At 48.1% G+C, this 14,912-nt stretch overlaps 1 protein-coding gene across 1 annotated transcript in view; it reads right to left on the bottom strand.

Moving 5' to 3' along the window:
- Nucleotides 1-5,239: 5,239 nt before the first annotated feature.
- Nucleotides 5,240-14,912, bottom strand: part of HCN2 (hyperpolarization activated cyclic nucleotide gated potassium and sodium channel 2) — a gene marked incomplete at its 5' end in the record, with an annotated part of 81,791 nt that continues 72,118 nt past the window's right edge. The window contains 4 exons of the mRNA XM_083363396.1: nucleotides 5,240-6,689; nucleotides 8,436-8,600; nucleotides 9,083-9,323; nucleotides 10,549-10,695. Of these exons, the coding sequence (XP_083219522.1) occupies nucleotides 5,668-6,689; nucleotides 8,436-8,600; nucleotides 9,083-9,323; nucleotides 10,549-10,695 (1,575 nt within the window). The 3' untranslated portion in view covers nucleotides 5,240-5,667. The remainder of the gene's footprint in view (nucleotides 6,690-8,435; nucleotides 8,601-9,082; nucleotides 9,324-10,548; nucleotides 10,696-14,912) is intronic.

Raw genomic sequence — 14,912 nt, 5'->3', positions numbered from 1 at the left:
TGGCTGTTAAGCAAAACAGTAGCTAGTGAAAACCATGCGTGTACTTGAGATCATACTACAGCTTCTACCAGCCGGCGAGGGTCACAAATGTGAGGATTGGTCGCAAAGTTACTTTTTCACTACCTTCAATGAAAACGGAAAACGGCCACAGTCCCTCAACGAGGACTACCTTCATGGCACGTCTGTGGACTGCTCATGCACGGCACCCAGGACTGTTCAAACTGGGATCACTGATGAAAGATTGTCAAATAATCTTCTAAAGACAAAGGCATCCACGATGATCGTTATATTTGCGGGAGGGGGGAAAAACGAAGCTCGATTCTGATCAGTATTGGCAGTCCTTGACTTACAATCACAACCGAGTTCAAAATTTGTTAGTTGGGGCCCATACGACCACCTTTCTTGCCACAATTGTTAAGTGAATCATTACAGTTAGTAACGCGGTTGTTAAGTGAATCTGACTTCCCCTTGACTTTGCTTGTCAGAAGGTCGCAAAAGGGGATTGCGTAACCCTGGGACACTGCGACCGTCATAAATATGAACCAGTTGCCAAGTGTCTGAATCGATCAGATGTTGAGAGTTTGGAAAAAATTCAGAGAAGAGCATCTAAGGTGATCAAAGGCCTGGAGACTAAAACATACAAAGAACGGCTGCGGGAGACATGATAGCAGTCTTCCAGTATCTGAGGGGCTGCCACAAGTCAGAGGGGCCAGGTTGTTCACCAAAGCACCAGAGGGAAGGACGAGAAACAGTGGTTGGAAACTGGTCAAGGAGAGAAGCAACCTGGAATTAAGGAGAAACTTCCTGAGGACCATCAACCAGTGGAACAGCTTTGCCTCCAGAAATCGTGGGCGCTCCATCACTGGAGATTTTTAAGAAGAGACTAGACATTCACCTGTCTGAGATGGTACAGGTTCTCCTTCCTGAGCAGGGGGCTGGACTAGAAGACCTCCAAGGTCCCTTCCAGTTCTATTCTATTCTATTCTATTCTATTCTATTCTATTCTATTCTATTCTATTCTATTCTATTCTATTCTATTCTATTCTATTCATCATGTGACCATGGGGATGCTGCAACGGTCTTAAGTGTGAAAAATTGACATGTCACTTTTTTCAGTGCCGTTGTAGCTTTGGTCACTAAATGACCTGTTGTAACTTGAGGCCTGCCTGCAAAAGTTGGGTTTTCCTATCCTTCCCGATTCAAGTTTCAGGGTTGCTTAATGGTCTTTTCCCCCTACAAAATGTTACTGAGAGTCGCAGCTGCCAAAATGAACAGGACTTTTCACACGTACCTAGGAAACCCTGTGTTCCAGCCACTGATGCTCAAATCCATTCACAGCAGCAAAGAGTAATCGTTATTACAGTCCTCATTTAGCGACTGCCTTGCTTACCGACCATTTGCAGTTACAACTGGGATGAAAAAGTAACTTTACAACCAATCCTTGGTTTTATAACTTGCGCAAGTCTGTAAAGCAAAGTTGAACGAGACGATAAACACGGCCAGTTTTACTCAGCCACCATTTTGCTTAATAACCCAAACTGCTTGTCCTGATGGTGGTCACTAAAGGAGGACAACCTGTATTACTATTTAAAGATTACTGGCTGCCCAAAAAAGTAGGCAGCCAGTGGCTGCAGCAAAATAGTAAAGGGAGTTTTACATACCATTCAGAATCCACTAGACTCTGGGTGGTAGATAAAAATTTCTTTCTTTACTTTGCCTAGTGCAGGGGTAGGCAACCTCGGCTCTTTTATGACTCGTGGACTTCAACTCCCAGAATTCCTGAGCCAGCATGGCTCAGCTTGGAAACCTCTCCCTTTCCCCTCAGCATGGCTGGCTCAGGAATTCTGGGAGTTGAAGTCCACGAGTCATAAAAGAGCCCAGGTTGCCTACCCCTGGCCTAGTGTCTGCCTACTTTTCTGCAATACAGGTAGTCCTCAACTTACGCCATTCATTTAGTGACCGCTCAAGTTACGGCACTGAAAAAAGTGACTAATGACCATTTTTTCACACTTATGACCAATGCCATGATCAAAACTTGGATGCTTGGCAACTGACTCACATTTATGACGGCTGCAGTGATCCAGAGTCCTATGAGTGCCTTTTGCGATCTTCTTTCAGCCAAAGTTAAAGGAGGAAAGTAGATTCCCTTAATGTGTTAGTCAATAAACAACTGTGGCAAGAAAACTCGTAAAGTGAGGCAAAACTCACTTAACTGTCTTTCTTAGCAATGGAAATAACAGAATAACAGAGATGGAAGGGACCTGTTCTGTACCAGCCTGCTACCGGCCCTGCAGAAAAGGCAGGGACAACCCCTCCACAAACGGCAAGAGGCTGGAATACGCTTGCCAAATTTGTTGCAACAAAAACAAACAAGACACAACCAAGAAACAGAAGCTTAAAGAAACATGAACCATCCCAGCAGTTGCCTTCAGCAAACCAGCCCTCCCAGACATTCCCCTTATATAGAGTTCAGGGCGTGGCTTCTCTCTGCCTCCTTCCGAGAAGCCCCATTGCCTTCCTCTGTTTACTCCTGATTGACTGCCTCCTGCGTCGGGCGTCCTTGAACAGGGCCAGCTGTGGGTCATCTTCATCCAGGCTGTCAGGCTCACACAGCTGGGTCTCCGTGGGGACCAAGTGGGAGGGGCCTGGCTGAGGGCTATCATCAGCAAGATCTTCAACCCCCTCAGCAAGGTCTTCAACACCCCCCTCCTCCTCCTCTGAGTCGTCCGACCCAACTGCCGAACCCACAGGCTGACCCTGAATCACAACAGGACCTTGGAGGTCTTCTAGTCCACCTCCCTGCTCAAGCAGGAAACCCTGTACCATCCCAGACTGTCTAATCTCTTGTTAAAACCCTGCAGCGATGGAGTGCCCACAACTTCTGGAGGCAAGTCGTTCCACTGATTAATTGTTCAGTCAGTAAATTTTATTTTAGTTCCAGCTTGGTTTTCTCCTTGATTAATTTTCATCCATCGCTTCTTGTCCTGCCTTCTGGTGCTTTGGAGAATAGGTTGACTCCCTTTTCTTTGGGGCAGGCCCTGAGATATTGGAAGACTGCTATCATGTCACTACTAGTCCTTCTTTTCATTAAACTAGACCAGGGGTGGGCAACCTTGGCTCTTTTATGACTCGTGGACTTCAACTCCCAGAATTCCTGAGCCGCCATGGCTCAGCTTGGAAACCTCTCCCTTTCCCCTCAGGACGGCTGGCTCAGGAATTCTGGGAGTTGAAGTCCACGAGTCATAAAGGAGCCAAGGTTGCCTACTCCCTAGAGTGCAATGCAAATAGTCCTTAACTCACCACTAGACATACCCAAGCCAGCAAGCAACCGTTCTTTGTATGTTTTAGCTTCCAGTCCCCTACTCAAATTTGGGGCTCCATTGTGGCTGTAAGGCAAGAACTACTTGTGCCAATATATATACCCAATATATATACCCAAGGTATATATTCAAGACGATCAGGGCCCCAGCATCGACTCTTACGATCTGCTGGGAATCACTGGAAAGTTATAGCCTGAATGACTGCATGCCCACCATGCAATCTCCATTACAGAATCCATCCACCTTCCAATTGACCCCATACAACGCCCCGTAAAGTGATAAAGAGGGGCACAACGAGACCACAGACTAAACACAACAGATGTTGTTTAGTCTGCTTCCTAACCAGCCTTTTCATAGGGAGAAGCCTGGCTGGGTGCTTTCCCAGACCCTGGAGAATGAAAAGACAGGAGGTTCTGCCTAAGGGTGCTTGGTGGCTGAGTGGTGTAGTGGTGCTGGATTAGAGGTGGACAGAGACGCCGGTTCCTGGGCCTCATCAGCCACCAGAACTCACTGGTTGATTTTGGGCCCATCTCTCCCTCTCAGGCCAAGCCACGGCTTGGTGGGGGGAAAAACCAGGTCTAACGCTTTAAAAACGACGCTAATCCTCAAAAGGATCATCAGAGCAATGCAAGAGAGCTGCCAGCCCAGAAAGCACATTTCCTTCGTTGTTAAAAAAACAACAAAAACCTCTGACTAAAGCAGGAGGAGGCAACCTTGGCTCTTTAATGACTCGTGGACTTCAACTCCCAGAATTCCTGAGCCAGCCTGGCTCAGCTTAGAAACCTCTCCCTTTCCCCTCAGCATGGCTGGCTCAGGAATTCTGGGAGTTGAAGTCCACCAGTCATCAAAGAGCCAAGGTTGCCTACCCCTGGACTAAAGTATTCACAGTTGCTTTTCTGTGTCTCACTGGTTGACCTAAAGGCACGGGATCTGTGATTAATGATCTCTGCAACTCTACCCCGATTCCCCCCAAGGATCCACAGAAGAAGGCACCATAGGGAAAAGGGAGGGGGGAAAATCACAGGCAGTCATAAAGTGAGTCATCATGTCACTGGATCCATTTTTTTTGAGGGGGGGCAGTATTTTAACTGCAGCTATTCAGTGAATCATGTGAATCCAGTCTTCCCAACTGACATTTTTCTTGTCAGAAGCCATCTGGGGAGGTCGTAAATCAAATCACGTAATCGCAAGATGTCGCATTCATCATACTTGCGAGCTGGTTGACAAGTGCCTGAATAGCAATCATACGACCATGGGGATGACGTAATGCAGGTCATAATGTCAGGGACAGGTCATTAGCCACTTTTTCTGAGGTCACTGTAACTTTGAACCTTCATTTTATACAAATAATCGTAAGTCAAGGACTATCCCTAAGTCATTGCTCCAGGGAAGCAAAATGCAAACTGATCTGTCACTTAATAGAAATCAGTCTGAAATAAAGAGAATTCCACAAAATGGCGGCTTTAATCCTGAGCGCCAACACACTTTTGGTCCTTCGTGGCAATGTTTCACATTGCACATGGTTTTATGTTGTCTGGACTTCAACTCCCAGAATTCCCCAACTCATATGTGTGGACTTCAACTCCCAGAATTCCGCCTGTTGATTTCCCCCTGCTGGCTGGGGATTTCTGGGAGTTGAAGTCCACACAGTTTAAACGACCAAGGTTAAGAAACACTGTCCTAGGGATGAGCAAAGATGGGCCTGAAAGACTGACCCCCATTCTTCCTGATGTCCCCTCAACAGGCCTCTCCCCTTTGGGTTCAGCACGGTGCGTGGCATATAAGGCATTGCGTATGCGGTTTAACTCCTAAATATATATAATTTTTCTCTCTGTATTTTATATATATGTATATATATATATATCTATATATATAAGTATGTATATATTTTACACACACTGGATTAAATTGCATGAGAATCTAGATATGGCTTTTCACGGAATGGACACAGCAGGGCGAGGCGGGATGAAGAATGAACAGCCACACAGGAGCCAAACTTTGGGGGAGGAAGAGGGCGGCTCCTTCGTCCCTGGCACCCTGTCTCCTGGCTAGGGAAAACCACCCCAAGCGCACTGCTCCTCCTGCAGAGGCAGAAGTCCCGCCAAGCTTCCCTGACGCCGTATCCCATGTGCCCCAGCCCCACTTGGTTAAGCACACGACTGTGCGGGCCCTTCTTCCCCGCTAATATTGCAGAGCAAGTGATGGTCAGCATGACAGAAAAAGAGCCGAGAGAAGTACCACAGAACTGCCCCTTTGCCAGTTCACGCTGCCCCACAGCTAGCGCGAGGGGCGTCCTATCCTCCTGGCCCGACCAGATCCCCCTGCCTCCTGCAGATTAAATCGAGGGTCACAAATTGGACGGAAGTCTAGATTTTGCTGAGTCCGTATCAGGGGCGCTAATGATGGAATCCTTGCGGGCAGTGCCTGAGTCCTGCTGAATGCCTGAGGCGGCTGTCCCAGGGTATGCGGCGGCCATGGTTATCTGGTGGGGCACCCGGGCTGCCGGCCGCAATGTGGCTGGCGGGGTGTTACCAGCATTCTGGGTCGAAGTGGCAGGCGACGACGGTGTGGCCCCCTGCCCAGGGGTGATCGAAGCGGTGGACTCGTGAGCCGAGGACGGCGGGCTCTGGCCCGGCGTCTGAGGAGCGCCGTGGGGGAGGGAGGGCTGGGAGGCTGAAAGAGGCCGAGTCTCCTGGCTGAGACTCCTCGTGTGAAGGGCCTGGGTGCTTTTGTGAGCCGCCAGCCGCTGCGGCGACCCGGGCGGCTTCTGCTGAGTTAGCGAGAGCTGGGACCCTGACTGACCCTTGGCACCCCCGTATGGGAACGTCCGGCTAGTGTGAGGGCTTTGGGAAGAGGGACTGGACACCACAGAGGGGAAGGGGCCGGTGGAAGAGGCCAGCGGAGGCTGGGGAGGGGGGTGCTGCTGCTGGAGTGGGACGTTGGGCTGCAGGGGCCGCGGCACGTTCTGGAGCACAGGGCCACCCAGTTGTTGCTGCTGCTGTAGGCTCAGCTGTTGCTGGTGATGCTGCTGAAGCAAGGCTGGTGAGATGGCAAAGGCCCCTGGGAGACCGCCTTGGTACTGGAGCCGGCGGACCATCCGTGGGGAGCCGAGGCTGATTGGGCCGACTAGTGGGTTGGCCATCTGCGGGCAGAAGCTCATAGCCACAGCCTGCTGGAGGGTGGCGATCGCCGAAGTGACCTGGGGCTGAGCGGGGGTGTACACGGCGGTGTGCTGATGGAACTCGGCCTGCTGAACCATCTCCCGGTCGTACTTGACAATCTCCTGGATAATCTCGTTCTCCTGGTTGTTGAAGACGCCGGAATTGAGGTCGTGCTGCACCTTGTGCAGGAGAATGGAGTTTTTCTTCCCTGCAAGAGAAGAGCAGAAGACAATGGCTTCCTTGCAGTCCAGGTCCACCCTTCCAAAGCTGCTTTTCCCAAAGGCCAACTGGACTTTTTTTGTTTTTTTTTCCTTGAAGACGTTTCGCTTCTCATCCCAAGAAGCTTCTTCAGTTCTGACTGAATGGGGGAGAATGGAAGGACTTATATTCCTTTGCAGTCATCTGGTCATTCGCGCTCTCTCTGAGAATCGTTGAGGACACTTGGAGGTTTAATCTGTGCCCTCAGGGAACTGCTGAAAGGTCAGTCCTCAGAGAGAACGCGAACGACCAGATGACTGCAAAGGAAAATAAATCCTTCCATTCTCCCCCATTCACTCAGAACTGAAGAAGCTTCTTGGGATGAGAAGAGAAACGTCTTCAAGGAAAAAACAAAGTCCAGTTGCCTTTAGAAAAAGCAACTTTGGGACAACCATGACCGGGATGACTGGGAACCTCCATAGATAGGCAGGTCCACTGACGTCTTTGCATAGCACCTCCCGTACCCATGGAAAACTACAGATAGTCCTCAACTTACGACCAGTTGCTTGGGGACTGTTCGAAGTTACAATGGATCTACCTGGGGGGAAGGTACTTACAATCCAGTTTCAAAGTTCCAATGGTTGCTCCCCAGTCACATGACCACACTTCGGACGCTCACCAGCTGGGCTGCATTTAAGGCTGTTTGCAGCATCCCGCGGTCACATGACTTGTGTTTTAAGATGGTTTTGCCGCAAACCGACATTTACTTCCAGTTCTCGACACAACTGCACCCATAGCAAACCATGGGTTCATTTAATGACGGTGGTATCCGCTTAACGACCACTACGAAAAAGGTTGTTTAAATTGCAGCTCTGACTTTTGAGATATTCAAGCTGCCCAGGGTCACTTTGGGAGATGAGAAGCAGAATGAACGAATGAACGAACGAACGAACCAAGCAATCAATCAACCAATGAAAATAAATATTTTCAAAGCACTTGAAACAAAGCGCTTGAACTAAGTGGGTTTCCTACATGAGATGGGACATTTCATGGAAGAGTTAGGCTCAAATACCTGAAACATCTTGAATGCAGGTAGTCTTCAACTTACACACATTCATTTAGTGACCATTCAAAGTTACAATATCATTGAAAAAAGGGACTTATATCCATTTTTCACACTTACAACTGTTACAGCATCCCCAGGGTCACATGATCAAAATTCAGGCACTTGGCAACTGAGTCATATTTATGATGGTTGCCGTGTCCTGGGGTCACGTGATTCCCCTTTTGCGATCTTCTGACAAGCAAAATCAAGGGGGAAGCTGGATTCATTTAACAACTGTCTGACTTAACAACTGCTGTGATTCATGTAATAACAGTGGCAAGAAAGGTTGTAAAATGGACAAAAGTAATTTAACAAATGTCTCGCTGAGCAGCGGAAATTTTGGGCTCAATTGCGGTCATAAGTTGAGGACTATATATGTCAGGGGTCTTCAAACCTGGCCCTCTGATGACTTGTGGACTTCGACTCCCAGAATTCCTCAGCCAGCGTGCCTGGCTGAGGAATTCTGGGAGTCAAAGTCCACAAGTCATGAAAGGGCCATGTTTGAAGACCCCTGACCTATATCGTACCTCTAATGGGCAGCTCATAGTTTCCAAATAAAATCTGGATGCCTTTTTTTCAGAGTGTTCAGCTGGGACACTATGGCCCATCAGCCCCGCCCATTCCCTCCCCATGCCAATTCTCCCAGCATACCAATGCGATCCAGGCGATCCAGAGCAACGGTTTCGAAAGCCCGCCTCATCATGGGGTATTCCTCTAGGACCTCATTAAAATTGTCCACAGAGAGGGAATACAAGCGACAATAGGTGTCCGCGCGAACACTCGCTGTGCGACGCCCTCTGGTCAGGAGGCAAATCTCTGGAGAAAAGATGAAAAAGTGAATTCAAATCCACAAATTAGATTCCCAATGACTTTCCCCTTAATGATAGAGGAATACATTCCCCGTAGGGTTAAACCCAACTTCTTCCTGTTGTGCACAAAGCCTACCTAGATATTTACCGGATCCAATGTTGTCTTTTTTCCCCCTTCAACTATTTCCAGTCAAGCCGGTTGCTATAAGTGCCATAATTTTAAATTAAGTTATCTTTTTCTTTCCTCAACCCGAAGATCAAAAAAATTCTTTGCGGCCATTTTGTCCTCTGGGCAGTTTGAGACTTGCTCATGCCTATCTTGACAGCCATTTTGGGAATGGTCAAGTCCTCTGTGGCAGCCATTTTGAAACCGCACCAAACTTATGTTCTCCACATGCCAACGGTACCTCATTTTAGGAAGGCAACGAAACCTGTCCTTAGAATGCCACAGATATGTAAATGAATGAAGATGGCCTTGATTTATCTCACCTCCAAAGTAGGAACCATCTGAAAGCTTCATCTCTTTATTGCCTTTTGTAAGGACACTGACCACCCCATGCTGGATGAAGTACATCTTTTTCCCGATGGTCCCTTCTCTGATGATGTAGTCCCCTGGTTGAAATACTTCAAATCTCAGTTTGGTGAGCATAGCTGTGACAAAATTGGGGTCGGCGTTGGCAAAGAGTGGCATGGAGGCCACCAGTTTGCGACAGTTGAAGTTGACGATCTCCTGAAGAGCGACAGACAAAAAAAAATGTCTTAACATGATTTATTGCAAAAATCGCTCAGCTTTTTCTTACACGTTCCTTTGTGTCAAGAGAGGACAACTGTTCATTAATAAGCCACAGTGCTGTTTGTGGGACCTCCATGTTCTCTTAAAAAAGGGCGGGCTCAGACTTTTGTGTTAAACCCCCCCCCCCAATTTTTTGAAGTTTGGGGTCCTTTTAAGATAGGAAGTTGGAATCTTAAATCGGTGTTTCTCAACCTTGTAATTTTACGTTGTATGGAATTGCTGTTGGCTGGGGAATTCTGGGAATTGAAAGTCCACAGATCTTAAAATTGCCAAGATTCAGAAACACTGATTTAGACCAACCAACCTTAGTTAGCAGATCCCAGAAAGAGATAACCCATGAAATGACATACCAAGGTTGCCTAAGGTAAGGTAAAGGTAAAGCTTCCCCCGCACATGCGTGCTAGTCGTTTCTGACTCTAGGGGCCGGTGCTCATCTCCGTTTCAAAGCCGAAGAGCCAGCGCTTGTCCGAGGACGTCTCCGTGGTCATGTGGCCGGCATGACTAGATGCCAAAGGCACACGGAACACTGTTACCTTCCCACCGTAGTGGTCCCAATTTTTCTACTTGCATTTTTTTTACATGCTTTCGAACTGCTACGTTGGCAGAAGCTGGGACGAGTAACAGGCACTCACTCTGCTACGCGATGCCTAAATATGGAGGCTCTGTTTTCAAGTTCAGTCTGATGAACCATTGTGGGGATTGGATAAGTCTAGTCTAACAAAGAGAAGGAGTAGCAGTGTTCCAATATCTCAGGGGCTGCCCCAAAGAAGAGGGAGTCAAGCTATTCTCCAAAGCACCCGAAGGCAGGACAAGAAGCAACGGATGGAAACTAATCAAGGAGAGAAGCAACCTGGAACTAAGGAGAAATTTCCTGACAGTGAGAACAATTAATCAGTGGAACAACTTATCTCCAGAAGTTGCAGGTGCTCCAACACTGGAGGGTTTTAAGAACAGATTGGACCGCCATTTGTCTCAAATGATACAAGGACTCCTGCTTGAGCAGGAGGTTGGACTAAATTCTAGAAGACCTCCAAGGTCCCTTCCCACTCTGTTTTTCTGTTAAACTCTGCGATTGGACTTTGACAACCTTCAGCCAAGATCTACCCCTTGCTTGTCCACCTTCTCATGGTCCATCCCCTTACGGTGCATGGCTGAGTCTTACCTCTCGCAGAGGCTCGTTCAGCTCCTCAAGGATGCTGTCCTCATCAAACATTTTGCCCTGGTAGCGATGTTCATAGTAGTCATGGATCTTCTGCCGGAAGTCAGCGGGCAGCTTGTGGAAGGACATGTACTGTTCCACTTGCTTGTACTGCAGGAGGCAGAAGGTGGAGAGGAGAAATAAAGTGGGAGAGTTTAAGCAGAATGTCTCACTTGAGGAATGCAAAGAAGAGGGAAATCAAACCAAGTTGGAGAAAGGTCTGTTGCAGAGGTCCCCAACCCTCGGTTTGTGGACCTGTACCGGGCCGCGGCATGCCAGCAACAGATTCCGCACAAACAAGCAAAGCCCCATCCGTGGGATGCGGGCAGCGCACGAAACCACGCAGTCTCCTGTCCGTGGAAAAACATTTCTCCACGCAACCGTGGTGCCCCAAAAGGTTGGGGACCTCTGGTCTATTGCATCACAGCTGGCAACAGCTGCTTCCCTGGCTGCTCAGGAGCCAAGGAGAAAAGGGAGCAGACTCAGGAAAAGAGACTTCTGCCAAAAAACTAAAGACAGGGAAAAGTACGGTAAAAGGTAAAGGTAAAGGTTCCCCCGCACATGCGTGCTAGTCGTTTCCGACTCTAGGGGCCGGTGCTCATCTCCGTTTCAAAGCCGAAGAGCCAGCGCTTGTCCGAGGACGTCTCCGTGGTCATGTGGCCGGCATGACTAGACGCCAAAGGCGCACAGAACGCTGTTACCTTCCCACCGGAGTGGTCCCTATTTTTCTACTTGCATTTTTACGTGCTTTCGAACCGCTAGGTTGGCAGAAGCTGGGACGAGTAACAGGCGCTCACTCTGTTATGCGGCACTCGGGATTTGACCCGCCAAACTGCCTGCCGACCTTCTGATCGACAAGCTCAGCGTCCTAACCCACTGAGCCACCGCGTCCCTTTTCAGGGAAAAGTAGCTACCTTAAAAGAGAAAACGAGAGGCCAAATCAGGTAATTATAAGAGTTGGAATCCAAGATACAGGCAGACCTTGCCTTACAGCCATTTGTTTAAGTGACCATTTGAAGTTACAAGGGCACTGAAAAAAGTGACTTAGGACCGTTTGATCACGTGACCAAAAGTCAGATGCTTGGCAACTGTTTCATATTTATGATGATTGCAGCGTCCCGTGATCATACGATCTTCTCTTGCGACCTTCTAAGAGGCAAAGTCCATGGGAGAAGGCAGATTCGCATAACAACCCTGTTGCTAACTGATTCACTTGACAACTGTGGCTAGAAAAGCTGTAGCGGGCAAAACTCAACAACGGTCTTGCTTAGCAATGGAAATTTTGGGCTCAACTGTGGCCGTACATTGAGGACTACCCCCTACTCAAACCTCTAGGGCAGGGGTAGGCCAACTTGGCTCTTTTATGACTCGTGGACTTCAACTCCCAAAATTCCTGAGCCAGCCATGCTGAGGGGAAAGGGAGAGGTTTCCAAGCTGAGCCATGCTGGCTCAGGAATTCTGGGAGTTGAAGTCCACGAGTCATGAGGGAGCCAAGGTTGCCTACCCCTGGTCTAGGCCTAGGCTGCTTTATGACTCGTGGACTTCAACTCCCAGAATTCCTGAGCCAGCCATGCTGAGGGGAAAGGGAGAGGTTTCCAAGCTGAGCCATGCTGGCTCAGGAATTCTGGGAGCTGAAGTCCACGAGTCATGAGGGAGCCAAGGTTGCCTACCCCTGGTCTAGGCCTAGGCCGCTTTATGACTCGTGGACTTCAACTCCCAGAATTCCTGAGCCAGCCATGCTGAGGGGAAAGGGAGAGGTTTCCAAGCTGAGCCACGCTGGCTCAGGAATTCTGGGAGCTGAAGTCCACGAGTCATAAAAGAGCCAAGGTTGCCTACCCCTGATCTAGGTGTGTGTCGTGGGGGGGGGGGGAAAGAATATTTTAATCCATGGGCCATCCAAGTGAAAAGGGGAACAATTACTACTAATTAAACAGATAAGGAAAAGAAAAAAGATTACGCAGAGTATTACCAAACATCAGCCTTCCCAGGTAGAGCAGACAGGAAACTTGACCACATAAGCTAATTCTGCTTTATTGCATGACTACATTAACAGAATCTTTCAAGTCTGTAAGTGTAAATCTCCCACAGTCCCTTTTCACAGCCTGATAAATTATTAGGGAGGATTCCTTCTGAGTTTCTTTCTCTGCCTGTTATGCAGCTTTGGGCTCCCCCTCCTCTTCTCTTAATCTGATTGTTCTCTAAGGCCGGTTTGGCCTCCAAATTTGGCAACTTTAAGACTTCTGGACTTCAACTCCCAGAATTCCTCAGCATGGCTGGCTGAGGAATTCTGGGAATTGAAGTCCACAAGCCTTAAAATTGCCGAGTTTGGAAGCCCCTGCTCTAGGCAATCCCCCACTCATCTCCCAAGGTCTGTTAATTTTAATTGGGGAGGGGAGTGGTCAGAGACAAAGTTAGGTGACCCTTGCTTCAAATAAGATTACCCGAAATTCTCAAATAATTGCAAAATGATGTCCAAAAAAAGGAAAGGAGGGAGATTTGATTTGGAGAAAAATGGCAAATCAAGAATGCTGTCCACATCTTAAGTTTCTCGCTTATCCTTCCCAGGTAGAAACTGCCCCATCTTGCCACAGTTGTTAAGTGAATCACACCAGTTGTTAAGTTTGCATCACAGTTGCTAACTGAATCTGGCTTCCCCCATTGACTTTGCTTGCCAGAAGTTCGCAAAAAGTGGTCACATGACCTCGGAACACTGTAACTGCCATAAATATGAGTCATTTGTCAAGCATCCGTATGTAAATCACATGACCATGGGGATGCTGCAGTGGTCGTACGTGTGAAAAATGGTCATAAGTCCCTTTTTTCAGTGCTGTTGTAACTTCGAATGGTCACTAAATGAAGTGTCGTAAGTTGAGAACTACCTGTATTATAGGTTATACATTATATTATTTGGGTGTAGCAGTAATTATTTAGAAATGTGAAATATAAATAAGTAAAGTAAACAAATTATACTTTATAATATTAACCTGATTCTTAACACGATCATGATTTAGATAACTTAAACCTTTTAAGATATATTGGGGGTGGGTGTAGTTTATATTAATGGCCATGAAGTTACTTAAACTGTACATTTTAAAAATCTCCATTATATTGTTGGTGTCTATACACAGTACAGAGACCCAGTTTGTTGTAGTGGTTAAGGCACCACACTAGAAACTGGGAAACTGTGAGTTCTAGTTTCATCTTAGGCATGAAAGTAGACCAGCTAACTTTAGGCCAATTATCTAAGAACAGTGAGTTCTACTCCCACCTTAGGCATGAAAGCAGGCTGAGTGATTTGGGGCCAATAACCAGGAGATGCTGAGTTCTAGTCCCGCCTTAGGCATGAAAGCAGGCTGAGTGATTTGGGGCCAATCACCAGGAGATGCTGAGTTCTAGTCTCGCCTTAGGCACGAAAGCAGGCTGAGTGATTTGGGGCCAATCACCAGGAGATGCTGAGTTCTAGTCTCGCCTTAGGCATGAAAGCAGGCTGAGTGTTTTGGGGCCAATCACCAGGAGATGCTGAGTTCTAGTCCTGCCTTAGGCACGAAAGCAGGCTGAGTGTTTTGGGGCCAATCACCAGGAGATGGTGAGTTCTAGTCCCGCCTTAGGCACGAAAGCAGGCTGAGTGTTTTGGGGCTAATCACCAATAGATGGTAAGTTCCAGTCCTGCCTTAGGCACGAAAGCAGGCTGAGTGATTTGGGGCCAATCACCAGGAGATGCTGAGTTCTAGTCTCGCCTTAGGCACGAAAGCAGGCTGAGTGATTTGGGGCCAATCACCAGGAGATGGTGAGTTCTAGTCCCGCCTTAGGCATGAAAGCAGCCTGAGTGTTTTGGGGCTAATCACCAATAGATGGTAAGTTCCAGTCCTGCCTTAGGCACGAAAGCAGGCTGAGTGTTTTGGGGCCAATCACCAGGAGATGGTGAGTTCTAGTCCCGCCTTAGGCACGAAAGCAGGCTGAGTGATTTGGGGCCAATCACCAGGAGATGCTGAGTTCTAGTCTCGCCTTAGGCATGAAAGCAGGCTGAGTGTTTTGGGGCCAATCACCAGGAGATGGTGAGTTCTAGTCCCGCCTTAGGCATGAAAGCAGGCTGAGTGTTTTGGGGCCAATCACCAGGAGATGCTGAGTTCTAGTCTCGCCTTAGGCACGAAAGCAGGCTGAGTGATTTGGGGCCAATCACCAGGAGATGGTGAGTTCTAGTCCCGCCTTAGGCACGAAAGCAGGCTGAGTGTTTTGGGGCTAATCACCAATAGATGGTGAGTTCCAGTCCTGCCTTAGGCTTAAAAGCCAGTTGGCTGTTGTTGGACCAGTCACCCTTTTCCAGTCCT

Source organism: Vipera ursinii (genome assembly GCF_947247035.1).
Source record: "Vipera ursinii genome assembly, chromosome: 1".
NCBI classification, from domain to species: domain Eukaryota; kingdom Metazoa; phylum Chordata; class Lepidosauria; order Squamata; family Viperidae; genus Vipera; species Vipera ursinii.
This window is presented reverse-complemented; position numbering and strand designations above follow the sequence as displayed.